Genomic DNA, 27,845 nt, shown 5'->3' with positions numbered 1-27,845 from the left:
GAAACACCCCCGGGGACCAGCCTGCACGCATGTCTGCCTCGGTGCCCTCCATCTTTTTAACAAGGGGAGGGTTGGGGTCCGATTGTTTCCATTTCCCCTGAACAAACAGGGAACAAGTGGGTCTAGAAAGGAGGAATGCCACCAACCATAGATTTTCCTAAAAGTTACGGGTTCCAGTCAGTAAACCAGCGGCCGCTCTTGCTGGGCCCCTCAAGCCAGTGGAACCAGGACTGCTCCCGCCTGGTGAGGACCCAGCCCAGGCCAGCTGGTTGAGATGAGTCACCTGGGTAAGACTAATGACCTGGCTGAGACTAGTTGCCTGGCTAATACTAATTACCTGGTTCACTAGTCATTTGGTTGAGACTAGTCGCCTGATTGAAACTAACTACCTAGTTGGCTAGTTACCCAGTGGAGACCAGTCACCTGGTTGAGACGAACTATCTAGTTGGCTAGTCACCCGGTTGAGACAAAATACCTAGTTGGCTAGTCACCCAGTTGAGGCTAACCACCCGGTTGAGACCGGTCACCTGGTTGAGATTCACTACCTAGTTGGCTAGCCGCCCGTTTGGGACAAACTACTTCGTTGGCTAGCCAGCCGGTCGAGACCAACCGCCCGGCTGAGACCACGCGGGCTCGTGGACGAGGATGGGTGGGGGCCCCGGCAGGAGGTACTCACGATGGGGCTGGCGTTGATGTAGTCCGAGTTGCTGTGACTGTTCTCGGATTTCAGCAGGATCCTGGAGTGATCGTCTGCAAGCAGAGGCATAGAGTTAGATCAGCACACAGGCCTGTGTCCCCAGGGGCTACACAGGGGAACAGCAGGTGTCGAATGCCCATGCTGCTGTCCCTCCTTGGGGCTCTGCTGAGGTCAGTTCATGTCACTTCCCCCTCCGTCCTCCATTCACGCTCCTTCGGCGTCAGGGCAGAGAAGCAGGGAGTGTGGGCAAATGACACTAGGTTTCCCCTGGCAGAACTGAGCTATTCTAAGGTCTTTCTTAGAGTCCAAATACCAGGGTCAGGTGTCCCTCTGCAGGATCTTCTTTGGGGTTTCCCTTCAGCTAGTGGACATATATGGCCGCACATAGCAGATACGTATCTACGTGAATATTCAGACATCAGGCAACTCTTTCTATACACAATTTTGTGGTCTGGAAACGGTTTAGTTCTGGAGATTACAGGACTTTTCTTTTAGAGGGACAGTAGGAGAAAAAGAAAACGTGGCCGAAGAAGGAAGAGGGATCGTGCAGGGGGAGGCCTCAAACATGCACAGATGTGGCAAACCAGACACATCCGTGGGGATTAGCGCCATGGGATTGTCAACACTTAGTGTGCTTGATCCGTGAGTTATTCTTAATTCTGGTTCTGGAATAACCACCCTCTTATGTACAGTGACATCCCTCTGCCTGTTTCCAAGCTTCGCCCTTGGAGGGACGTGGAGGAGGGAGTGCGGGGAGCAGGGCGGTGCCAGTTCCGACGGGTTACAGGCTCAGCTGAGGGACGCCCACGACAGTCCCTCCTTCCTCCTGCCTTCCCTGGGTGGGCAGCCACCTTCTCTGTCCTCTGCGAGGCGCAGCAGAGAACTGAAAGCCACCAAACGTGGCAGTGTGCTCAACCCTGTTATCTTTGCTCCAGTCGATGCCTCTGGGTGCCCCACACGACACCTATATCTTTTCTTCTGAGAATCTAAAGACAAACTGGCTGGAGCCTTGGAAGCCAGGGACATGGGGGGCTGTGAGTGTTTCACCCAGCCCCTCATCCCAGCAGAGCATCCAATTCCAGGCTCCCAAACTTGAAAACAGCTCGGGCAATGGGGGCAGGAAAGCCTGGGGACTGTGCTATGGTTTGTGTTTCTTTCATTTCTCTAGGAGATTTTACTTAATTTTTAAAAAAGATTTTATTTATTTATTTGACAGAGAGATACACAGCAAGAGCGTGAACACAAACAGGGGCAGTGGGAGAGGGAGAAGCAGGCTTCCCGCCAAGCAGGGAGCCCGATGCGGGGCTCGATCCCAGGACCCTGGGGTCATGACCTGAGCCGAAGGCAGATGCTTAACCAACTGAGCCACCCAGGCGCCCCTACTTAATTTTTTTTTTTTGACAACACCTCTGGGGCTTGGGAAACTTGGTGAGTCTACCGTACTGGACATCATCCCATCAGTCTTATTGAGGTATTGACGTTAGCTTTTTTCCAGTGGAGATAAGATAGATGAGAAACATCGAGAGATGAGGAAGAGCCCATACGTTGCATGATGTGCTTACATACGCATATGTTATCTGCACCCAAAAGTAGTGGAAATGCTCAGAAAGCATTTACGATGGTAGCCGCCGAGTCATCCTCCTACGGCGTGAATAATGATACAAAAATCCCATGTGCTTGATGGTGTTGGGTTCCTGCACAGATTTATTCTTAAGACAGTGAAAATTGGCAGTGGCAGGAAATTGAAATAAAATTTACCAGAAAAATTGGTCAACTCTGACATCCTAACACGCTGCAAACATTACTGTACAGGAGAAACTCAGGGCGCCTGACTCCATGTTGCTCTCACCTCCCTCGAAGCTGTGACCTGTAGCTTGGAAACTTCTGCTCAGTCCTGCACGTAGGCACGCTAGTCACTGAAGGAATTTTGCTGACAGCTGAGACTCAGGCAAACCGCCCCTACCCGAGACCCAAGTTCCCCCAAGGAGATACGAAGTATGTACAGAAGTTGCTATGTCCAAGATCTATAGGACCATTGTGGGATTCCTATCCACACAGATCAGGCAACCAAGGACAAAGAAGTTTCACCGTCCTTCCCAGAGCCTTTCTGGCTCCTGGATGTCTACAGTCATCAGTCACCTTTGGACTCCAGCTCCCTCCCCTTCCCCTTCTTTCTCTCTCTTTTTTTAAATTTAAATTCAATTAGCCAACATAGGGTACGTCATTAGTTTCAGATCTGGTGTTCAATGATTTCATCAGTTGCATATAACACCCAGTGCTCATCACATCACGTGCCCTCCTTAAAGCCCATCACCCAGTTACCCCATCCCCCCCACTTCCCCTCCAGCAACGCTCAGTTTGTTTCCTATGATTAAGAGTCTCTCATGCTTTGTTTCCCTCTCTGATTTCTTCCCATTCAGTTTTCCCTCCCTTCCCCTGTGGTCTTCCATGCTATTCCTTATATTCCACATATAAGTGAAACTATATGATAATTGTCTTTCTCTGATTGACTTATTTCGCTCAGCATTATCCCCTCCAGTTCCATCCATGTCAGTGTAAATGGTAGGTATTCATCCTTTCTGGTGGCTGAGTGATATTCCATTGTATATATGGACCACATCTTCTTTATCCATTCATCTGTTGAAGGGCATCTCGGCTCCTTCCCACCGTTGGGCTATTGTGGACATTGCTGCTATGAACACTGGGGGGCAGGTGCCCCTTCTTTTCACTACATCTGTGTCTTTGGGGCAAATACCCAGGAGTGCAATTGCTGGGTCATAGGGTAGCTCTATTTTTAACGTCTTGAGGAAACTCCATACTGTTTTCCAGAGTGTCTGCACCAGCTTGCATTCCCTTCTCTCAACATAAAAGAAGCCTGCATTTGTGCGAGGCCAGTTGGTTCTTTAGGATGACAGGCTGCCATCTTGGTCTGTTGGCTTTCTGGATAAAGTTGCTTTCCTTACCCCAACACCGTGCCTCTTGACTTACTGGTCTGTTGTGCAGCGAGCAGAAAGAGCTTGGACCTGGTTACACTACCTCCCAGTGAAGTTTGAGAAGCCCAGTTCCACAGCAGGTGCCTCATGAACACATCAAGCTGGAGGCTGTGATGTGTTGCTCAGAAGCAGGCACCTTTTCTGAAGGACACACCGGGCCTACTGTTGCAGCCTACACAGAATTCTGGAATAAAAAAGCAGAGCTTCTGGCTGCTTCTAGAGGGCTCCAGAGGGCCTCCCAGGGGCCCTGCCCCATTAGAAATATGTTCACCACAGTCAACTTCAGGCACTGTTGATATCAGCAACGGGGACCCCCCCGACTGTCAAGAGAAATTTGTCAAAGAGCAGGGTCACTGGAGAAGGGACGGGAGGGCTACAGGGAGGAAGAGCCGCAGCCGCCAATCTCTGGCCTCAGAGGGCTGTGAGGGCACCACACGTCACCCAGCTAGACAGGCGCAGGCTTGGGGGCTGCTGGGCGCCCTTCACCTCCAAGGGGACGGCCCTGCCCTGCCCTGCGAGCAACCAGCCCAGTGAACAAGCACCAGCTGGATTTTTGAGCCAGAAAATTAAGAAAACAGTTCACAAACGTGGGAGTCTTGGTGAAATAAAAATGCAATCTGGCATTTTTGTTCGGCACTCAGAGCTCGGCACTCTGACGACTGAGGGGACAAGCTGTTTGGAGCCTGCGCCCGGTGGTGAGGACAGCCTGCGCTCTGTCAGGCTCCCCATGAGGCACTGTTTCCGCCGTGCTCACTTCCTGCAGGCCGCCCTTTTCAAGCCACCACTGAGTCTGGGATAAGGGCTTCAAAAGCTTCAGAGTTCTGCTGCCTTCCCATCACATAGTTGATTTTGCAGCAACACGCTGCTTTCAAAATTGACAGTGAACTTGTTTTGTTTTTAATATTGGGCCATCTGAAGCTCCATCTGAAACACCTAGAACCGCCCTGGAAGGGTTGGAGCACAGTGGAGGGACACGCCGCAGGGATGGCTCAGGGGGTATTTCGATGGGTTGGGCAAATCTCAACTATCTTGTGGTTCACTTTTCCTGTTCATCTTTTTAAAAGAGCTGATATGGGAGCCGGTGAGCTGCCATGAAGTTGAGTCTGGCTGCCTTTATTCTTTGTGTGGACTGGTGGCATGAAAGATTCACTGGAGGTCACATGAGCAAGCTGGAGGTGAGCCCAGGGCGGGCTCATGAGCAAACCCTCCTCTCCCTCGCCCCTGCTGCACTGACTGAGCATGGCCAGTGTGAACACACACACCTGCCCGGAGCAGACACAATGGCCCCAACCACGGAGCAAGGATTTGTAGCCACCTGGGTGCTTGCCCTTCAGTTGAGAAGGGTGTGTGTCCTTTAGGGTCTTCGAGACCTCACTCGGGAGCCAGGAGATGGAAACTCAGTGTCTTCCTGTCTGTATTTGACCCTAAGATGGAGTTGTTTTCTCTCATGAGATCTACAACAGTGAGCTTTATCAGGGAGTGGAGGAGAAAGACACCTGCCAAGAAGAAACTTGTTGAATTACGCTGCTGTGTGGGGCACGTTCCTTTTCTCAACTCCTTGTTCAAGAGCGATGTTCCAAGCTTCTCCAGCGTTCTCTCTGCTCCAAGAGTAGTTTCACACATATTACCTTTCTTCTTCTGGGAACACGGTGCCATAGATAGAACGGGGTCTGTGTCCCCATTTTAGATTGAAATGATTTTCATAAATGCCAAAAGTTCTAGAATTTCTTCTTATTAGTGGGACAAAGAGCGCGTGAAGACAGCCCAGGGTACATCTGGAGGGCTGTGGCCGACCCATGAGTGGGCATGTCCCACTCTTGCCGTCGTCTAGAACACGTCCACATGAACTATTTAAGGATGGTGCATGGAGGCTTCCTTTGCCTCTAACCCGTCTTGACACCAAGGGTAGTGTTTCTCTAGGCATCCTGATTATGTCATTCGTGCCAAGTGAATTGATAAATGTGGGTCAGTGATCTTCACAGCACTAGCAGATGAATTCCTGGGTGTTGGATGCCTTCGGATCAGGTGCGTGGGGGGACTGCTGGCTGACCACACGAAGGAATTCTTCACCCGAGCGCTCTGCCAATGTCCTCATGGGGCCTCCCAGCGGTCACTGCTTTCTCTCGTGCTGGCTGGATGCCGTTTCCTTTACTTTGAAGGCGTGGCTGGTGGAAATGCAGATTGTGTCTGGTGACCCGCCGGCATTCTGCGCCGCGGAGTTGGGGCTCTGAGTCTTTAATGGAGACCCGTCACCCGGAGAGGCTCGCGGCATCAGTGGCCACCAGTTCCTTCTCCAATTTCACGGGCCCATGGATGGTTTAGTGCACTGGGAGCACACAGTCTGCAGCTCGCTGCCATCGGTCTCCCAGCTGTTAAAGCTGGCCCAAGGATCCCAGCCAGTTACATGCGAGACTATCTTTACTGATTTGGACTCGGCATCGTTGAGCAAAGCTACACATTTCTGTATATTTGTTTGAAGACTGAGCTGCTACACAGACAGTGTGCTTCTTTGCAGATCCGGGAAGCTGAAGACCACAGTGAGGTTAGGAAACATACTTGCTCTGAACGGTAAGTCCTCTCTAGAAAGGTCGGCTCAAGCTTCTTCCCGTGGCCTTCCCTTCCTCAGTCAGTAAGTGGGTGTTCTGCTCTTAGGTAAGTGTGCCGGAAACTCTTAGCTCAAATTCTAAGGATCGTCAAACCTCCCAGAAGAAAAAGCATTAGGGTTGCACTCGGTGCCTCCTTGGATCAGCACACAGTGCTGCGTTTGGGTGGTCTGGGTGGTGAGGTCCCAGATTCACAGCACCCTCCTGCATCTAGAGCTGGTGAGAGAATGCGACCCATTCTGTCACCCGCCCGTCACCCAGCACAGAGGCTCACGTCGGCCTCTGGCCCCAGACGCAGCAGGAGGAGGTCTCGGAGTCCCACGACAGCCTGGTCTCCTATCTCGTGGCTTCAATAGTTCACTCACATCTCAGCAGATCTCTCAAAAAGAAATCCCCAAATAGGACTGGCAGCTTGCTCTGCAGGTGAATGACAGTGTGGAGGAGGACGAGGGCCGGACTCAGCAGGACACCCATGCCGGGGGCAGTTCCGACCACGTGCGGGCCTCGCCCACCGCAGCGCAGCTCTGGGGAAAAGGGGCACCTGGGCACAGCCTGTGTGCGGAGCACAGCACACGTAGGAACCGACTCTGGTGGTTTCTGGTCTGTGGCCTGGCACTGCCCCCTGAGCCCCCATGGGGTCAAGCGTTGACCCGTGTAACCCTTGTCTGCAGGACAAAGATGTGTTGGCATCCCTACCCCCAGGACCTCAGACGTGACCCCTGTGGAGGTGTCTGGTGTCCCTGTGGGGAGAGGCAGATGCGGAAGACGATGTGTGTGCATGCCGAGCAGAGAGCCTGGAGCAGGTGCTCCCTCAGAGCCTCTGACATCCCGCCTCCGGGACTGAGAATTAACTCCTGTTGTTTCCGCTGTGGCCTGTGGTCTCGCGGCGCCCCGGGCCCACACACCTGGAGTCGGGCCTCCGTCCCCTCCGGCTTCCTCATGACTGGCTGGCCTTCCCCTCGCCAGGCTCGTCCTGCTTCCTCTGACCCAGTTTCCCCGTCTCTTCCACAGGAGACGAGCCCGGACAAGCAAGAAGGGTGCCACCAGCAGTAAAGGATCGGGATCCTCTGAGAGCGCTCAGCAAACAGATGTGGGGCCACGTCCGTGACTTCGGGCCGGAGGGGAGGAGTGGGCCCAGGCACTGCGGGAACCGTGGGCAGCCCGCGGTGGCGGGTGGAGGGAGCGCCCCTCCCATGCCGGTGTTGGGGCCATGCGTGGGCGCCGCGCCCGACCGGGCGGGCAAAGCCGAGGGAGGCAGCGTGGTGGGCGTCTTGCGGGATCGGTGCCGCACGCACAGCAATGACGAGAGCGGAGACCGCACGCGAGCACAGCCACACAACATGCGTAATTCTGCTGAGACCTGCAGCCAACGCACACAGATCTCACCTCTACTCGTGCGAGGAACCACGGCCCACCCGTGGCTGAGACGAGGAAATGCACGAGACGCAGGTGGCCGAGTGTGCGGCTCCTGCAGCCTCCGGGGGGTGGGCAGTCACACACGTTCAGACAAAGAAGACAGAGCTGTGTTTCGTTGAGAACGCAGGCTGCCCCCGGAAAACAATCCCACCTGCATCTGTGCCGACTGGGGGGACTAGAGCCCGTGTGGGGGGGTGGACGGTGGGCACAAGCCGTCGTCTTTGAGGGATAGTCCTGACATCTGAAGGGGACCCAGGAGGACACAGTGACCCCTGAGCATTCGTAATGCCGTCTGAGACAACATTATTCCCCCCCGAGGCCTTGCCAACTAGGATGCTTCTGGAAAAGTGAAAGAAGAAAGCTCGGCAGGTAACTTGCTGATTAACGTAACAGAGGTGGGGAGGGATGCCCAAATACCCCACAGAACAAGCCCTTCCCACAGGAGAAGGGGTGTGGCCCTGGGGACGGAGGGACACGGAACAGATGCGGGAGCAGCTTCTGGCTTCCTCTGTCCCTGCGAGTGGGCCGGGGCGGCCAGCATCCCCCTCCCACGGGAGCACAGTGGCTGTGGAGGGCCCAGCCCCGCCAGGGAGGGTGAGCTGCTGGAAAGCAGGCGGACGTCGGGGCGGGACCACGAGACCCACCCGTGGACCCAGGTGTCTGGGTGGATGAGAAGCGCCCACTGGGGAGATGGGGTGCCTTCCACATCCCAAGGGACTGGCCCAGGAGCTCCCTGCGGGCCCGCGCTCGGCCAATACTGCGGCAGATGGCCTCTCCCACAGGCGCATAGGTATCCCCCAAATCGGTGATGCCCGAGACCCTGGAGAAGCCAGGCCGTCGTCTGGGCCAACAGATGCTGCGAGGATGGTGTGGCCGCTTCTTCATCTCCATCGCGAGACACTCACAGAAATACGGTTCCACGGTCCCCTCGTGACAGCTGTGGCCACCGGGGCCGTGTGAGAAGGGCACGGTGGGCGGAGGCGTGGACGGGGCAGGTCCCCCGTGGCTGCGGTAAGGAGAGCCACGCCCCATGGCCACAGACACCCCACACTCGTGTATTACACGTCTGCAGCCGGGAAGTCCGACATGAGTCTTCATCAAGCTTCGGGCAGGCTGGTTCTGAGGGTCCAGGGAGAATGCGCCTCCCTGCCTCCTCCCACTGAGATGTGCCCACGTTCTCGGCTCGCAGCCCCTTCCCTCGGCCTCCCGCCTCCATGCACCCCTGCTCCGACAGTTCCTCAGAATCGCCTTGAGTCAGTGTCCGCTGATCTGCAAACCCTCCTTCCACCTGCCACGTAAATCTCCCTCCCGCGAGGTGACTGCTCACAGATGCCGGAGTTGGGATGTGGGCATCTTGGGGCCATGGATCTGCCGCCACACTGGGCAAAGTGACAGAGTAGAATCCGTCGGAGACTCAAGGCCTCTCCGGAGAGCAATGGGCTCTGCGCTCCCAGGTTCCCACCGCCTGTTATGGACCACGTGGCCAGGTGGGTGACGCTCGCCTTGCCCAGTTCAGAAGGCACCACGCAGGCGAGGTCAGCATCCCTGCAGAAGGAAGGCTGCCACCCACTGGACGTCTTCCGGGAGGCCTCACTGCTAGGAGGGCACGCTCTCCAGGCAAATGGGAATGAAGTGGACAAGGAGACGAGCTGGGAAGATGTGGAGGAGAGGGGCAGGAAGGAGGGAAGCGTGGGGCTAGGAGTGGAAGTGCAGCTTCAAGTCCCGGTTTCCTGAGATCCTGGAAGTCCACAGGCGAGGGCTGCTACTCACCTGCACTGACTTCTAATAAGGAAGAATTTGCTGAATTCATGGTAACCTTGAGAGGAACGTGGCCAACTATCTTAAAGTGTTAGGTTGCCAAGAAAGAAAACCCTGGCTGGACAGTTAATATGGAAGCAGATGAGAGAACTTTGTTCCAGAAGCTCTAGAAGGGAGCCCAGTCCCAGAGAGACGGGAAACCTTCAGCATCAGGGCCCCGGGGGCACAGCTGCAAATCCCCAGGTAAGGGAAGGAGAGATAGGCGTCTGGAGAAGCAGGGCAGGCAGGAGAGACAGGCGTCCGGAGAAGCAGGGCAGGCAGGAGAGACAGGCGTCCGGAGAAGCAGGGCAGGCAGGAGAGACAGGCGTCCGGAGAAGCAGGGCAGGCAGGAGAGACAGGCGTCCGGAAAAGCAGGGCAGGCAGGACCTCGAAGGCCACGTGCGGTCGTACGTCCAAGGACGGGGTCGAGCAAGGGCACAGACCTCACAGGGAAAGCTGTCAGGAGGGCTGACGCCCTCAGTGGGTTCATGATGGAAAACACAGCGGGGGTGATGACTGAGAGTCTTTTTAGCTGCGTTTGTTTAAACCTAAAGATCTCACCAGGTACGAAACCTCGATCTGGTGCAGAGGAAGCCATTTTAACAGGTGATTTAGAGAAAATGTATTTGATTGTGGCTCTGCCTGGACCATCTCTTTCCAAACAAGGAGGCGCAGAGAAGAGACAGGGGGTTGACGGATGGTGGGCGGACGCCACTCCCCACCGGCCCGGTGAGTGAGGTCAGGCATTTATGAGTCCTCCACAGAAGCACGCTCGCGGCTCACATTCACGGCAGCCACGTGGAGACACGGAGACTGGCATGGCCACTCTCAATCCCATGGTGCCCCTGGGCCCCTGACCAGAATGGGGGCGGGGGGGGGCCGGGGGACAGCAGGCCTGCAAGCCAGCAGGTGAGCTTCCCGCAGACCTGTCGGGACCGTTCGCGAAACCGGAATGGGAATGTGGTCAGTAGGAGAGCAGCTTCATTAGGAACGAGTCACGTCAGAAAACAAAAGGGGGTTGTTTTCAAAAGACCACAGAGACAGAACCTCCAACCTGCCGTGATGATCCTTGATTACATCACGGTAAACACACCGCCGTCCGGATGTCCCTGGAATGCCTGGAAACGCTGAAGATGGACCGGAATGGGATGCTCGTTTTCTAGTTGTAACAACAGGGCTGTAGTAACGTAGGAGAACGTGACGTCCTTATTTTTAGGAGGCACAAGCTAAAGTATTTATGTAGATGTCATGATGCCTAAAACTCACTTTGAAAGAGTTCAGCCAGAAAATGAGTAAAGCACACACACGTGTCAAGCAAAATCAGCCCCGTACTGACCGGCAGCTGTGGGGTCTGGGTGGTGGGTGTGGGTCAGCATCCACTTATCATTTCTACCTGAGCGCTTTAAAACTTTTGCAATAAAATGTGTGGAGGAAGACCCTGCCACGCTGGTGACATTCCTTCTTTGTGAGGACTCCTGGGCTGGCCCACGCGGGAGTCCCTCCTGGCTGGATTGCGCTGCCGGGCAGTCCTCTGTGGGGCCAGGAGGGAAGCCTGGGGCCCCCTGCTTCCCCTCCTTTGGCTCTGGCTCTTCTACCGGGAACGGGGAACACAGGACCCGCGCCTCTCGGGGTTCGTGTCTGCGGCATCTGCCCCCGTGTCTGATGCAAGCGCTCCGTGAGCATCTCGACGATCCCGGGGCCGCACAGCAGGGCTGGACGCGAAGCCTTGGCTCACCACCGGCCACCGAATGCCCCTTCACAGACCTGTGTCCGCGTGAGGGGGTCTGGGTAGGGCAGTGCCCCGTGCTGACCCCGTCGGATGTGTTTTTATAGGTGAAGACACGTAAATCACGTTCGTCAAAGTGCAGATCCAGAAAGCTGACAGAGGGGAGGCAGTGTGTGGAACCAGGAATCAAACTCTTGCTGATGGTGAGCAAGGATCCGCTGACAGAGATGAGGGCAAAGCGCCTCTAACCTCAGGAAGGACAGGCGGGGATGCGGGCATCCCGGGCCACAGAACACGCGAGCCGACCTCGTGGCTTGTGATGTGCGGACAGCGCGGTGGGTGTGGACAGGCCGGGGACGAGCGCCCCCCGCCGGCGAGGTCAGTCTGTTCGCCGCACCGGGCGGGGTGCTGCTGCAGAGTGGAGGCCGCCGCCTCATGGGGGCTTGCGCGCCTGCGGGCTCCGAGGGAAGCAGTGCAGGGAATACAAAATCTGAGCTGTGATGGGTTAAGTTGTGCCGATGGTCACTGCAGCTCCCGGCCCGGGTCCGGGAGGCGCGGACAAGCTGCTGCCTGGGGCACGTCGTCTCTGCCACGGCAAGAAACCAAAGCCTGCCCCACTCCTGCCCCACTCCGAGGGGAGATTCCGCTGGGTCTGAGACAGAAACTTGTGTGGCCTGTACCTTCCTCGTCGAGGGGACACACGTGTGCAGAGCCTCGCACACAAGAGGGAAGGAATCCTGCTTGCTTATCAGATTTGGGAGGCGTACCCATGACCGATCGCGACAGGAAACCAGGGCAGGTCTGGGTCACTCAGGCTAACCCAGAATAGCCCTCTGTGGGGATTCTGCTTAGAGTTTAGAAAAACAAATGTAAACCAAAGGTTTGTTTGGAAAGAAATTATTTCCTGTGTGTTTTAAGGAAAGCGATGCTCATCCCAAGGACTGCGATCTTGTGTGAATTTGGGATATTCCTTCCTGTGGAAGTTTGAAATTTTTGCGCATTTTTCCAACATGGAAAATCTCAGGCGAGAGCACAAGCACGTAGGGCCGGCGTGCCCCCAGCAGAGGGTGAGGGTTTGTGCCCCAGCGCCCTCGTCTGTCAAGTGCAGGAGTGATTCCTACAGGGACTCGAGGTGACAGGCCTTGTGCGGGCACCCGGGGCTGGGGTTCACACACGGCCGAGCCCGGTGCCGCCCCAGCGCCCTGACCTCTGCGGACGGCCAGACGGGGTCAGCCGTCCTCCCCCAGGGCTGCCAGGCTGGCTGGGGTCTCTTTAGCAACAAAGCCAAACTGTGAGCATGCTGCTAAGTGCTTTCTCTCTCTCTCCATGCCTGCATCCTGAGCTGTTCGCTCTCTGGTTTCACCTCTAAGTAGTTTTTTGTCTCCGTCTAATTCTCGGTCTTGTTTTTGTAACACAGAATAAAAAACATTTTTTGTTGTTGTTTAAAACGGTGCACCAAAATAGCATCATTCTCCTGTTCTTAATTTAAAGAGCAGATGAGCAGAATATTGCATAATTCTTTCTAAAAGTACAAATACATTTAGAAAGCATATTAGATTCCTTAAACTTCTGAAATAACATAGCTCCACCCGGCCCAGCGTCAGTTAATCACCTCATAAATTCTCCTTTGACGGATACTTTGGAAGGAGCTGGGAACGCCAGGCTGTTGGGGAGAGAGGCTGATGTCCCGGCCACTTCTCAGTCTCCCACATGACCTGCCAGCCTAAGCTCCAGGAGGCGGGAGAGGTGTCTCAGACGGGCCCCGGACACGGGAAGACGCGAAGGAGGGTGGAAGGCGCGGGGGGTGTGCAGGCCGTGACCTGGGCCCGGGAAGCTGCAGGAGTCCAGCTGGTGGACCCCGAAGACGCTGACTGGCCCGCGATGGGGAAGTCAGGCAGTCACTTCCGCCCCTGGGGTGGAGGAACTGCTGAAGAAGGGCTTCCTCAAAGGGATAGGTGTGGAGGCAGGAGGACGGGAGGCCCAACCCTGGGGGGTCCCCCCCCGGGGCATCCAAGAACCCGTCAAATCGGCAACCTGGGAGCTTGGTGGAAGGGACGGGGAGGGTGCTGGGGCAAGCCGGCTCTGCTCCCACCTGCCAGTGTGGACGCCGGGAGGAGTGCGTCCTGCGCTGACGGCCCCGGCCACCTGCTCACGGGGCCCACACTGGCCTGCAGAGGCCAGAGGCGCGGGAAGCCCACCCTCAACACCTTGCGGTCCCACCATGGGGCCGGTTCTGTGCCACGAAGAGCGTGAGCGCCCAGCCACAAGAAGCAGGGTTTCCGAAAGAGGAGGTAGTTCTCTTCTGTGCAGTCTGGCAAGACCGACCGAGACCTCAGCTTCTCTCCACGCCACCCCCCGCATCCTGCTCGGGAAGGGGTGCAGGCTGAGATGGTAAGACTCCCCCGGCAAGCGAAGGCGGCCAGTAGCGGGGAGGACAGGGCGGTCGCTACGGGTCATCCACGAAAATGCTTCTGTGCCAGCCCTGGCCTCCGTGGCCCGCACAGCTGCCCCTTCACGACCTGGGACAGTGAGGAGCCGGGGCAGGCTGCTGGAGCATTGGCCACCTATCCCCAGCGCCACGGGAAGAAGGAAGAGGCTCTGGTCAAAGGGCAGGTGTTGGGGCTCCCATGGCCTTGGGACGGGGTGCCCCACCATCACGAAGGTCCTGTGGGCACAGGGACTCCGTGGGCCACCTGCTGCAGTCTGGTCTTTCACTGTGGGAGGCTTGCTGGAGGAAGAGGACGTGAGTTTTAGTATTTACCATACGGGACCCAAGAGTGCAAGTAAGCGACCAGACCCAGGGAGACGTTCCATCTAAGCTTGTGGACTATTTGCCCCAAACAGCTACGTATCCAAGGCTCAGGCCGAAGCCTTCCCACCTCCCCACAGCGGCCCTGGTAGGTCATCACACCTCCCAGTCTGTCAGTGGCTCCCCCCCCAACAGTAGGTGCTTAATAAATATGTTAGTCAATTGTGGGTTCTTTGTTACTTTCCTTCTAAATATAGAAGCTCTTATTTTTATTTTTCAAAAAATTTTTAAAGATTTTATTTATTTATTTGAGAGAGAGAACAAGAGGTGGAGAGGGGCAGAGGCAGACTCCCGGCTGAGCAGGAGCCCAACTCGGGATTCGATCCCAGGACCTGAGCTGAAGGCAGACACTTAACCGACTGAGCCACCCGGGCGCCCCTAAAAGCTCCTATTTTTAAAGCTCTTCAGGGAAAAACCCCTCACACCTCATGGAAATGGACGGCCTCGTCTGAACCCCCACTGAACTGTTAGAAAAAGTCATGCCCAGAAGTGCCTTCAGATTTCAAGGGTCTGCGATGCCCAGGTCGGTGTTGATGGCAACATAAGGGGCCAGCTTTTAATCTTCTGACCTGCAAACTCGATCAGATTGCTGCCATTTACCATCAGAACATCTCCGGCAGCCTGTGCCGGGCCGGGTGAGGCGGGACCATCGGGAGAGGGTCTGCACCGTGCTCTGGGGGCACCAGGCTGATTGCAGCGTGGGCTCCAAAGGGCTGGGGCACAGCGTGTGGGACACGGCGTGGGGGGGGATCGTCCCCACCGTGGACGCAGATTTTGCAGAGAGTGTGGCTTTGGTGTGTCCTTGAAAATGTCAGCCGACAAAGAACATTGCATTACGTCTGAAGTGTGCCCGACTACGTCTCGCCTATAGGCACTAGGACGGGGACGGGGCAACTGCGCACGTGTTGGCCGCCCACGCGGTCAGCACCAGGAGAGCGTCTGTTCACATCGGGCACTTGGGTCACAAACGCCCCTCACATCCCTGTCCTCTCTGCAGGGTGGGTTCATGCATTCATCAGGGTGCAAGCCTGGACCGGAACCAGCGAGAACACAGGAGGTTCCTGCGTTTATTGGCCAAGTGACTGAGAAAGGGGCCCGGCGGCCAGGAAGGGGCACACTAAGCCAGTCTGTCTGTTTACGGCCTCTGCGCGGGCCTGTCCGTCCGTAAGTCACATCACATACAACGCATAAAATAAGACTGTCTCCTACTCGAAGCAAGCTGCTTTGAAGAACTGGTATCTTTTTGTATCTCTGTTTTCTGGTGGTGATTCCTGTGCAGAGAGCAGGTCCTCGACAATGCTTGTTGCAGTAAGCGTGAGGCCGGAAGATGTCTGTGGACCCACCACCACCCACCTGGGGCCCACAGTGCGGAAGGCAATGCGCTAACTATCCTCAGGGCCCGAAGATTTCAAGGACGACAGGAGGATCCCAATTACAGACAAAGAAGAGGCTCAACGAGGCTAAGGAATGAGTCTCAAACTGCACAGTAATAGCAAACAAAGCAAGTGCTCGTTGGTGTGTGGATGTCCTCAACCCAGGACTGTGCCCCTGGACCACAAAGGAAGACACTGACTCTGTTTCTAGGCCAGGATGGCTTCCCAGCCATGAGCAGAAACACAGGCGCGAATGGGAAGGTGCTGCCGGCCCCAGCCGGCCCCCACCTCCCCCTCCCCTGGCCCGGGAGCGCCAGGGCTGGGTACGTACAGGTCAGCACCGCCGGAGACCGGTTCTTCAGCACGTTCTCCTCCCTCTGGGCCACAAGCGAGCTGTTGGGCTCGGGCTGGTAGACACACAGTGCCTCCCACTCCTTCTCCAGCCGGTTCTTGTTCTTCAAGTGGTCCTCCATGTAGGCCTGAAATGGAAGACACGGAATCAGGGACTGCCGCCTAGTGGCGTCAGGCCCTTGGCGGGAGCCAGGACACAGAGGACACAGCCCACGCTTCACCTGCGTGTTTGAGTGAAGAAGCTGGTTCCTTCCAGACCCAGTAAACACAGACCAGCCAGACGCACAAAATGCAGGAAAGGCTTTTTACATGTTTTGCTGGTTGGTTCCCGGGGGTTCATGGTGTGTACATTCCGGGTACAGAGCCCGGGCATCAAGAACACTCAGATGATGATGTGGCCTTGTCAGCTATTACCAAGCAACTGGGGAAAAGAAGGACACACGGTAGACCAGATCCGATCAACTGACCAAAAGCTGGTGTAGATAACGTGTCCACGCAGATGCCGTTCTTCTTATAATTGGCCTACTTTTCTGAATCCAGTGGGTGTGATGTGCTTAAGGCACGGGGCTGCTCGGATTTGTGCAAAATGTTAAACAGCTTGTGGTGGTAAAAAAAACCAAAAAAAACAAAACAAAAACCCAAAACAGTGGAACCAGATATCCTGACCCTCGGTTGCTCGGATCTTAATTTTTCTGGGCACTTGTCTGTCAGCAGCGATCGCCAGAGGTGGATGAGGAAAGGCCTCCGGAACATTCCCTCCCACAAGGACAGCCACACCGGCCAGCCCTGTCTGTGCATTCTCATGGATCTATGGAGTTGAGAAACGACCGTGGCTTTAAGGAAAAGCATTTCAAATGGCAAAACCCCAGTGGCTTTGTTGTGCCCAATGGAAACAGTGGTCCCACCCTGGGATGCCGTGTTTGGGGGTCTTCAATGTGTTGTGTGTGGACACAGGTTTTCAGCCACATCCACGAACAAAATAAAACACACACGCACACGGGTCCAGGTCCCTAGTGGTTAGGCCCCCCCAGGTCTAGTCAGGGTTGGCCCCTGGCCCCCTGCCAGCCCCCACTGTCCTCTCACTCCAAGGGAGCACGACAGGCCTGCTCTGCGTCTCCTCCCCGGCCAACTGCTCTGGGCTCAGCAGCACCAGGAAAAGTAACTCACATCAGTCTTGTTGGCTTCCCACTCGTCTCACAGTTTGGACTACAGTTGACTTGAACTGGTTTGTGTTATTCACTCAACAAATACCGGCTCTATCCATGTCGGTCTGCAAACCAGGGAAAGCCAGTGCTCTGTGGGAATTGTGGGACAGAAGGCATCGCCCTCAGGGTCTGCCTGGTCCAGCGGGTGAGGGGCGGTGGGGGCACCCAGCCGACGTCACCGGGAGGGTCAGTGATGGGCTGTGACCAGAAGCCAGGACCTGGGTTGTCACAGTCATTTAGGTACCCGGCAGATGGCCTTTTGTGCAGATGACAGAGAACCACACGAGCCACGCAGTGACATACCCTCGACCCTCCGAGGCACACCCTCCTGAGGAACAGAGCCTCCAGCCACTGAAGGCGAGGGAGTCGTACCAGCCCACCCCTCCTCATCAGCGCCCTACACTGTGACCTCCGCCCAGACAGCCCCTCCGGGTTCTTCGCAAGGGGAGGAAGTGAATTTAAGTGGCCCAATCCAGAAAATATCAGCTACAAACTGCTTTTTCTTTTTGAGACAATCATTGTGGAATATTGAATACAAAGTTATCCTAATAAGGACATTTTTGCATGATTAACATTTAAGTTTTGTGAAGTATTTCTCCAGCTAAAATATGGGGGGAGGTATAGTTCTGGCTGAAGTGTGTGGTTTCAGTGTTTCTGTGGTTACTTTCCTCAATATCGGATATTGTCTGCAAGAGGGGCACCGGATGTCACCTTAATCCCTGTAAACTGCAGGTGTTTACATTTTCACGTTTACCTCAACGATGGGAAGTGAAATCACGCTGCGAGCTCACTTGAGTTTCTAAATTTATAGCAAGAAATACAAACTGGGACTGTAGTAAGCAAGCTTGGGTGGTAGGAGGGAGGAGGGAGAAAGAGCAGATATGGACTATTTTTTCATTGAGAACGAAGTCATGTAAAGATACACTTGATTATATTAAAATTGAGATAACTTTTTCATTCTCTCGGCATGTGCTACTCCGGTAGCCTGTGTCTGTCATGCCCTGGTCATCTCAATTTGATCTGTTCTGTTAATATTTTTATGAAACATCATTTATGATATTAAAGTGATGTAATTTCCCCATTCATGGTTTTGGAGACTTTCCTCTTTCATGTTTGTGGATAAGATTCTTGCTTTTCATCTGTGACATGAGAGTATATTTTCACGTTGTCTGTGGGGAAGCTAAGCCTTAGTCGTAAAATAATGTGTTTTAAACAACACCCAAACCAAACTGCCACAGTAACTTAATCCTGGGAGGTCCTGTCTCTCATGGGTGTGAGGAGTGTGAATTAGAACAGGTATAGTAACCTTCCTCAGACATAGTCATCTTCCGGAATAATTGGTAAGTTAACATGTAATGAAACACTACTCATATTCTTTCCCCCAGAGTGAGCATGTAGCTGGAGCTGTTTTAAAAACTGAATTCCAGTAGTTTTGTTTTATATATGTGTGTGTATGTGAGAGTGAGCATGGTGGTAATGGTGGGAGGGCATAGTTTTTAAACAAACTGTACATTTTTTATTACACATGTAGCATGCATAGAAAAGAACAGAAAACGAAAGGAAGCAGAATGAAAACAAATGCTACTAATAACTCCACCACTCAGAGCTAACCATAAGGCTTTGATAAACCCTACTCTCCTTAGCACGTGCATGGGCTGCTTTTTCTCTTTTTTTTCAGGGCTGATCACCATCGCTTCAGCTTTGGACAACATCCATATTATAGAACTTTCTTGTCTGAGTTGACAAGAAGCTGAGATGAAACTTTCATCTTATATTCGGAGAAGCCAAGGCTTAGATTCGTTGAACCCTTAGCCCAAAGCCCCCAGCAGCCAGATGCAGCACCAAAGCTTGGGTCTGCTGCCTGGGACACTGCTGTTTTGTCTTGGTCCCTGCTGCAACCTCCTCCCCACACCCCTACCTTCACATCCACTTCCTAGTTCATTCACAGAGGAACGGGATCACCACTTCTGGTCCCAGATACCACTGGTTTAAAAAACCACCAATGGAGCCTAGACTAGCACTATCCTTTGTCCAAACTTCATTTTACTAACCTGCTCCTTTCTGTCCCAATAAGACTATTTCCCAATGTTTTGACCACCCCCCCGCCCCATATCACCATCACTCTTTACACTTTGTTCATGCTGATTCTTCTGAAATGAATCTATCCCGACTTTAAGGTCAGCGCAACACCAGCACCTCCTTTGTGAACCTGGAATGTGCCTACTGCCAGCCTCTTGGATCCTCATTTCCTACAACCCCACCCTCTTCGTCGGACACTTACTATTTTAAAAACTATGTCTTTGCACATTCTTCTTTGTGCTGTAGCTTGGGGGTGTCAGGATATTCTTCCGCTCATGAGATTAAGATTTTTGAAAATGGGGCCAGTGTCTCATTCACTCGGCACGTGCTTTGGGCACACAGTCAATATTTGTTGGATGACTGCTCATAACCTGGAAATTTCTAGCAGTAATTTTGTACTACTGATAAACATTTTATGTCAATGATGGCATCCAAAAAAATTGTCTTAGGATCTTCTGAAGTTGGAAGAATTGCCCCAAAATGTAATGTAGGGATTTTGTTTCATTGTGTATTTCCTCACCTCCTTCTTGCTTTCTGGGTTATCCAGTCAGCATCTTTACAATTCACGCCAACCAGGTGCTGCCACATTCTAATGCTCCCATGGCAACCCTGACGTAATGGCAGGTTTAGAAACTTGGAGGTACCACAACAGTTCAGAAAGCTCTACCTCCAACCCTTTTAACTCTTCCCTCTGAGTCCAGGCCCCGTGCTGTCTCCCCCCGTTCTTCTCTGTCACTGTGTGAACTCTGTGCGCTTGGCAGGTGTCTCTCATTCGGGACGTAATACATGCCGTCACTGGTGTGATGAGGGATATTTCTAGAACCTGTCATCCCAGGAGCTGTGAGCACCTGCTGGTTAGGTACCCACCTCACCCACATCACTTTACACAGTCCTGTTCCAGGTTCTTGTGAGTACCTCTGAATTGAAACTTTATGAGAGAAGCCCTGGGATACGCAAAGTACTAGTTAATAGTACTAGTTAATAGTACTAGAAGGGAACCAGCCACATGCAGGTGGGATCCCACCGTGATGTGCACTCTGAAAATGTAAAAGAAGTGAAGAGCTGGTGCTCAGTATCAGTTGTTTCAACTTGAAGAGAGTAGGTAAATTAACTTTTTTTAAAGATTTTATTTATTTATTTGACAGAGAGAGACACAGCGAGAGAGGGAACACAAGCAGGGGGAGTGGGAGAAGGAGAAGCAGGCTTCCCGCCGAGCAGGGAGCCCGATGCAGGAGGGCTCTAGCCCAGGACCCTGGGATCATGACCTGAGCCGAAGGCAGACGCTTAACCGACTGAACCACACAGGCGCCCCAGGTAAATTAATTTTGATAGCTACTGCTGGTTCTTAAGGAATGTTTGGAAGCATGACTTTACTCTTTTAGGGTTGTTCACTATACCTTAATATTGGGGGTGGCAGAGGTAGAGGCTGTGGAAGTGTTCTTGGCGGGAAGAACTCCCTCGGAGGAATTTTACTCAAGCTGGTTTTAGATCAGTCCTGAGTGGGGAGCTGTCTAAACCTTCTTGAATTCTGATACTTTCCTGGGACCTAGACTTAATGGGTTTGCAGAAAAGATAATCCCCAGATAAACTGTTTGTGGGAAAAAGCCGGCAGGTTCCAGAATGTGGGTTTTCCGAGTTAGTAACCAGGACACACCGGCTGACCCCGGCCTCAGGCTCCACGGCATTAGCAAGTAGAGCAGGTTGAAGATGAGCCAGCATTTCTTTTGAGTTTTTTGCCCAGTGAGAACAACACCAGCTTTCGTAAGCCCTATTTTATGAGATATTAACCCAATCAGAGGTTCTCCTGTTTAATCTTCTTTGTACGAGTCTTAATTCCTCATCTCTTATCTTTTTCTAGCTCATGCTATTAGATCACTGGTAGGAAGCCTACAAACATTTTCTGGGTCACAAGGACTATGTGCCACCAGATGACACAGCATCCGTGTTTCAGACAAACTGACTGGCCTCCACATTTAATGGGATAATTTTACACAGAATCCCAAATCTTTGGGACAAAAATGTTATTGCTTGGAGACATGTCCACAATTTGTCAAGATAGCTTAAATATTTTCTGCAGTAAGTTTTCTGATCACATTGTCAACACCGTGAGGTCAAGAAAGTGATTTCTAAAAATATGGAGCATTTGGGATGCTCTGGAACATGATGGGGTTTTATTAATAATCACAAGAGCACTTTCTATCTTCAGGAGCTGATTGTAGCTTCCGTCCCCAAAGCCTTTATGAAAGCCTCAAGGAGCTTTTGCTGAATTGGAAAGCAGTAAAATGGAGTAGGCACTGAACTGGATTTTGAAAGACTTCTTAATGTAATTCACAAAAAGAGTTGGTCCCCACATAGCTACTTTTTGGTTATACTTTTGGGCAAACCACCTCATCTCACTGACCCTTAATATACTGCTACATAAAAATGGGAATCATAGTTCCTATTCCTGAAGGCGGTTCCGAGGATTGACTAGGTCGCTCTGTGAAGTCGCTTTGTGAACTATAGCATGTATATACGCGGAGAGGTGGTGATCATGGCGGGCCTCAGCTTTTCATTAGCAAAAGAGGGAATCTCTTAAATTGTCGTCCATATCCTGTGACTTTACCGTGTGTCCTGGGGACATTCCCATGAGCTAATGAAATATGACACAGTGAGTCTGCAGAAAGAGCAAACACCGAGTGCAGCCTGAATGCAGAATTCGGGGGCATCGTGGCGGACACAACACCAGCGTAAATACCACCAGAGAGGGAGATAACAAGCAGCACCAGTAAGCATGTAGTTAGCAGCCTCAGAGTCATATCCTATTCACCAGGGACAGCCATCTTCCTCAAAAACTTAGTTTCCACCTTGTGTGGATGGAGCCAACATGTGCTCGGATTGCCATGCTGAGCTCACAGCCACCTGACTGTGAGATCAGGGATGGTTCCAGAACTATCCCCCTCCTCTCGCCTTGCTCCCTTTTGTTGATCACTGCCTAGCGAGGGAGGTATTTCATGGCCAGTCTTGAGGAGTCACTGGAAAATGCCAGTATAAGAGAAGGTGTGAAATCAAGCTGCTAATCGAAAGATGTTTTCCAGGGACGCCTGGGTGGCTCAGTCGGTTAAGCGTCTGCCTTCAGCTCGGGTCATGATCCCAGGGTCCTGGGATCGAGTCCCGCATCGGGCTCCCTGCTCCGCGGGGAGCCTGCTTCTCCCTCTGCCTCTGCCTCTCTCTCTCCATCTCTCATGAATAAATAAATAAAATCTTTAAAAAAAAAAAAAAAAAAGAAAGATGTTTTCCAGTGTGGAAAGCGGGTGCTAATACCCTGTGGCACTTCTGACTCAGCACCCTCAGACTGCGTCCTGCTAGGAGACTGTTTCATGGGCACTGTTTTATGTTTGGTGTCAACACTGGGACCCATTTCCACGATCACTAAGGAAATAACCCCGCTTACAAACACTATTGTTTCACCACATGCAACAAGCCCACGTCCACACTTTGACGCCAGTCGGCAGAGTTGCTGTCCGCCTCTGAACGCCAGGATAATGGAGTGTGCAGACTTGTCAGGGGTCGTCCAGACCCAGGCCACGGGGCAGCACGGGCTCGTCCAGGGCCTCCCAGATCGCAGCCTCCAAAGGTGCTCTGCCAAATCTGCGTGCAGTGGCTGGCCAGGGCCTGAGGGACAGCAAAGTTTAGCTCCGCTAAACGTCAGAGATGATATGTTATTTCAGCATCTCTTACACCAGCACTGGAAGGGGTGAGATGCTGGGCAGTGCGAGTGGATTCATTATTACTAAAGAGAACAGCAGAAACATAGCCCTTTCCCGGAACACCGATGCTCATGAGGATGGAGGATCACGGGTGGACAGATAAGCGAAACGGCATCCAGTCAGCACCATGTCCCCTCAGTCAATATATACAGAAACCGTCAAAGGCAGCATGAAACAGTGTCCTTGCAGGTGTCCGGACACCTGCTGTGTGGGTCCTCAGATACGAAACAAGTAGAGAGCATCTCGGTGGAACTTCATTTTACAACAATGCTGCCAGAAACAAGCATATGCCTGCTGTGGCAAAGGCGTATTAAAGATGGGTGGGCTTTTGGAAGACCCGATTCTTATGAGGGAAGCTTTGCTTCCACTCCTTTCTTTACCTTGGTGCCTGTTATTACATGACTTTACTGATGTGACAATCAAACATTTTGTTAAAGTGAAGAATACAACCCATTTACATTTCCCTTCCTTGTGAGGAGACCAGAAGGCTTGTGCTTTAAAATCAGGTAGAGGTAGATTAATGCCTTTAAAAGCAAGGAGTAAGCTGCTTCTGCTGCCATTTGGGCAAAGGGAGGACCTTTTTCTCTTTAAAAATAAACATTGCTGGGGCGCTGGGTGGCTCAGTCGTTGAGCGTCTGCCTTGGGCTCAGGTCATGATCCCAGGGTCCTGGGATCGAGCCCCGCATCGGGCTCCCTGCTTCTCCCTCTCCCACTCCCCCTGCTTGTGCTCCTGCTCTCACTCTCTCTCTCTCTGTCAAATAAATAAAATCTTTAGAAAAAAAAATAAACATTGCCACTTGTCTTCATTAATACATGAAAGGGAAATGTTTATGTTAAATGTTTGAATTCCCACAGTAAGAGGTTTGAATTCCAAGCAAAGAATATGTAAAGATGAGAGGAGCACTTTGATGGGGTCCATCGTGCTGACTCGGCTTACGCAGGCAGAGCTGTGGTGTCAGCCGGTGGTGCAGCGAGGCAGGAGCTCTGCCCGTCTGCACAGCGTTGCCTCTGACGCACTCTCAATGTTATTCATTAATGTTATGAGCGGGCCCGTGAAGATACTTGAAATTCAAAATTAGAAATTCTAAGCAGTACATTCAAACTCAGAGAAGGACAGATCTAGTTAAATGATCAGAGGGTAGCTTGTTATTCCTCAGCTTAGAAGAGATTTGCTGGAAACAGGAATTGTGACCCATACGATTGTATTCAAATGCCACCTGACTCTGATAAATCGGAGCTACAGCGTGAGGCCCTGCACAAAGAGCATGGCCTGGCTGCCCAGCGTGTCCCGTACCACGCCCCACATCTCGGCACCTCCTCTCACTTGCCGTGGGACTGCTGGTCTCACGGGGTGGTTAAAACTCGCATGGCTCTGGTAGATTTACACGTTATTCTTAAAAATGGCCCAAAAAAAAAAAACCCACAAAAAAACCCCACAGACCCAGGAAAGGCCAACTCAAAGCATGTTCCTGTGTTACCAAAAGTTTTGGTAACACAGGAAAAGCAAACACAGTTTGGCCTTCAGCCTCTGGGTCATGTGTACAAAAAGCCTAAAGACGTAGGCGTGAGGAATAGATGAAAGACTCGTGGTTCTCCTCCTTTTGATTACATTTTAAAAATCACTTCTGTGGAAATTCATTTTGAGGAGGGAACGTTTCCACACATCTTTGCAGTGAGCCTGGTTTTTCCTGGTGAGGTTGACCAGCAGGAGCATCACATGGGCAAGAGACCGGCTTCACGGGCAACTGTGAACTCGCGTCATTTTCCCCAAATTCTCCCTCTGAAAGCTCTGGAGGCCAAGCAGAATCTCTGCAGCCTGGAAACCCCTGAAAATGGGTCTCAGGGCTGTCTGCACGTGACTTAGAAATGCACTCCCACTCTTTATATTGTAACCAAGCAGACTGGGGTGATAGAAGTGTAAAATTGTTAAGACAGTGGAGAAAAGTTCAAAGGCTGCCAAGTGGAAAGCCTTTAAGAGAAAGTCCCCAGCTCACACGCAGTTTAGGTGCAGAGGTGAGTGAACACAGCGACACAACGAAGTACAGAAGGAACAGAGGAGAAAACATGCTGGGTTTGAGGCTGTGAACACCGAGTTCTCTGTTTTATTTAAAATCCCTTTTGTAATTGAAAAATAAAACGCATGTAAGAACTAGGAAAATAAACAAAAGCTCTAAAGAAAACATGTTTTTGAAAGAACTTCTGGGAAGCCCCCCAGGCAGGAGTCTCCAAGGCAGGAGTTGAGACGTGGTCCACGTCCCTGTGCTTTTGGAGGGTCAGAGAGAACACAAGGTGCCTTTCTGCAAAGCAACCAGTGAAGGGGACATGAAAACTAATTAAATCTTGATTATGTAGAACTAACTAATTGGGAGCTTTATTATAATTTTGGGTCTTGGTATTCTGCATCTAGAACAAGGTCCAGAATTGCAAGAAGTCATATCGACGAAAGAGAGGTCTTGAACAGTGGTGGAAGAGCCTGTGGGGCATTTCCTGGAATCCATAAATAATTAACCTGGTCACAGGGTGGTCTTCAGGGGGTGCTGGACATAGATCGGCGACGTGCTGAAGGACACCCTGCCTGTGCTAAAGACATGCACTCATCGAATAAGTGTGTGACTTCCACTAGCCTTGCTTGACAGATTTGTAGAAGAAGAAAACCACAACTTGATGAACACTTAAAATTAAAACCTCTATGGAAATTGTTAATAATGAACACCTGTCCCGGGAAGGTTCTGATTAATAAACTTCGAGAAAGAAGCAGTTCTGTCCTTACCACCTACTCTTACTAAACCGGAGGAAGGGAGAAGGTTCTCCAGCATGACGCGGCGCTCCGTGTGTGTGTGGGGGCGGTGGGGGGGACGTGGGCTCCACAGGGAGACAGAGAAGGGAGCCCACGTGGTGGCAGCCGTCATGCTGCCCTGTGCAGGCTGTCATTCTTCAAGGAGCTCGACGAGCTTAAATAAACAATTTTATGAATCTTATTATCTTATTTAGCATCTTAAAAATTAAGGTTATATGAACAGAGGTTAAAATACAAAGATGAATACTCATGAGTGATGTAAAATAAGAGAATTATACTGTATTTTCCATACATGAAAAAGGTATTAATGTTTAAATTTAGGGCAAAGAGTTTCCTTGGCATTATGAGTGAACGCTGAATGTCTCCTCTAATCGTGGGAGAGAGACCAGAGCTTCACTCCTATTTCATACTCCTGCCCTGGTGTTGGTGGTTTAGGGATTTATTCATTCATCATTCACGTTGTCATGAGCGCATCAGCTGAGCCGGGGCATGTGTGTGTTCCGAGGACCCAGGAAAGACTCTGTCCTCGTGCAGCTGGTTTCTTCAGGCAGAGAACAGACCACATACAAATAAACAAACATGATTAGAAAGGTAACTTCAGGTAACTGTAGAGCGGTAAGAACACACGACAGAGATTAAGTGAGGGGTGTGGGAGGCAGTGGCTCAGACCCCAGGAGGGGAGGCCCCTCTGATGAGCGGATTCCTGAGGGCATCCTGCAGGATGGGAAGGGCTCATCATCGAGAAAGAGGGGTATCACAGGGAGACCGGGCAGCCAGGGTGAGAGCCTGGGGTGGGAAGGGTCCGGCAGGGTCCAGAAACAGAGAGAAGGCCAGGGTGGTGGGAGCCAAAGGGGCGAGGCAGGGCAGCGGCCAGCGCCCTGACCGCAAGGGAGCCCGCCGCCTGTGGGGGTAGTCTGCGGTTTGCAGTAAGAGCCGCGGGAAGCCGCTGGAGTGTTTTAAGCACAGGAGGCACATAACGGAAAAGATGCTTTTAAAAGGTCACTCTCGCTACAGGCGGGGACCAACCGCACAAGATGGGCCATCCGCACATGAGAGCACAGGGGCTGACATTTGGGAACAGCAGCAGGGGCGGCGAGCACAGAGAAGGGGGCGGATGCATCATAGATTCTGGAGGCGGAGCTGCCAGGATTCACTAACGGAGTAAATTAGAGGATTTTAGTCTATTTGATAGAGACTGCTCATTTGATTATCCAAGCTGTTCTGCCTTATACTCCTAAATTTCTGTAACCACTCAGTTTGTAAAATATTCTGTAATTGGCTCAACCCTCCATCTGTCACACAACCACAGCGGGGCAAGGTTCTACCCAGCTGGTCTGAGAAACAAGGTCACAGCCCTCACTACCCGAAGTCAAAAGTTGGGGTAAAACCCGAAAAACCCCACCAGCATTCCTGGTATTCCCAGCAACCTCCTTGCTTTTGCTGCATGGACAAAATGCTCGGGTAGTTGCTGCCACCACTTGGCTGTTGGTGTGCCCAAAGAGCCACAGAAAGTCAATAGCCAATAGCTGAAGCCACAATTGCTAAACTTCTAAATTAACCTGGAATTAACCTGCAGCACTCTGATATACGTGGACACGTAAGGCTGTTCTACGATGCAGACAAACGTGTGCGAGCACGGCTGGGCTGGAAGCTGCGGAGAGCCCGTCGCCGTGCCCTGGGTGGTGGGAAACATCGCACTAGCCCCGCTGACCCGCGGGCCCCCGCCGGGACGGTACCGTGGCCGCCGCGAGCTGCTTCCCACATGACACACAACAGCTCCATGAAAGAGCCACAAATTGGAGCAGAACGATAGGATCAGCGCATTAAAATATATTTTTTATCTTTTAAAGACAAACCAAGAAGACGTTAGGTTTGAGAAAAGACTTTTGAGGGAACGGAAAGAGAACACATCTGTGCCCCGTAACACCACCTGCCTGTGCTCCTCGGGCACCACGTGGGGTGGGGGGGCAGCTCAGAGTTTCTGAAGAACCAGCACAGAGCCCCACGTCCCACCTGTCTGCCATCAGTGCGTGGGTCTAGCGTGACCTGAAGCCCAGAACACACGTGGGGTTTGCCGCAGGCCCTAAAAGGGACCGTCCCTCCCACAGCAAGCTTCCCGGGCTTCTAGAAACCCGAACGCGGCCTTTCCCCTGTTCATAGCGACGCTGGGCTCCAACCAGATGGTGCTATAAACTTAGTATTTTAGTCTGTGCCATCAGCTCAGTGGGAAAAATCAGGACAAAGAAATCA

At 52.4% G+C, this 27,845-nt stretch overlaps 1 protein-coding gene across 1 annotated transcript in view; it reads right to left on the bottom strand.

Moving 5' to 3' along the window:
* PTPRN2 (protein tyrosine phosphatase receptor type N2) overlaps positions 1-27,845 on the bottom strand; it is a 715,790-nt gene that overhangs the window by 49,144 nt on the left and 638,801 nt on the right. The window contains exons 15-16 of the mRNA XM_081800880.1: positions 15,746-15,893; positions 677-750 (exon numbers count right to left, since the gene is read on the bottom strand). Coding sequence (XP_081657006.1) covers positions 677-750; positions 15,746-15,893 — 222 coding nt within the window. The remainder of the gene's footprint in view (positions 1-676; positions 751-15,745; positions 15,894-27,845) is intronic.

The sequence above is a fragment of the Leptonychotes weddellii genome, chromosome 12, assembly GCF_054177405.1.
Source record: "Leptonychotes weddellii isolate Sample4059 chromosome 12, ASM5417740v2, whole genome shotgun sequence".
Taxonomy (NCBI): Eukaryota; Metazoa; Chordata; class Mammalia; order Carnivora; family Phocidae; genus Leptonychotes; species Leptonychotes weddellii.
This window is presented reverse-complemented; position numbering and strand designations above follow the sequence as displayed.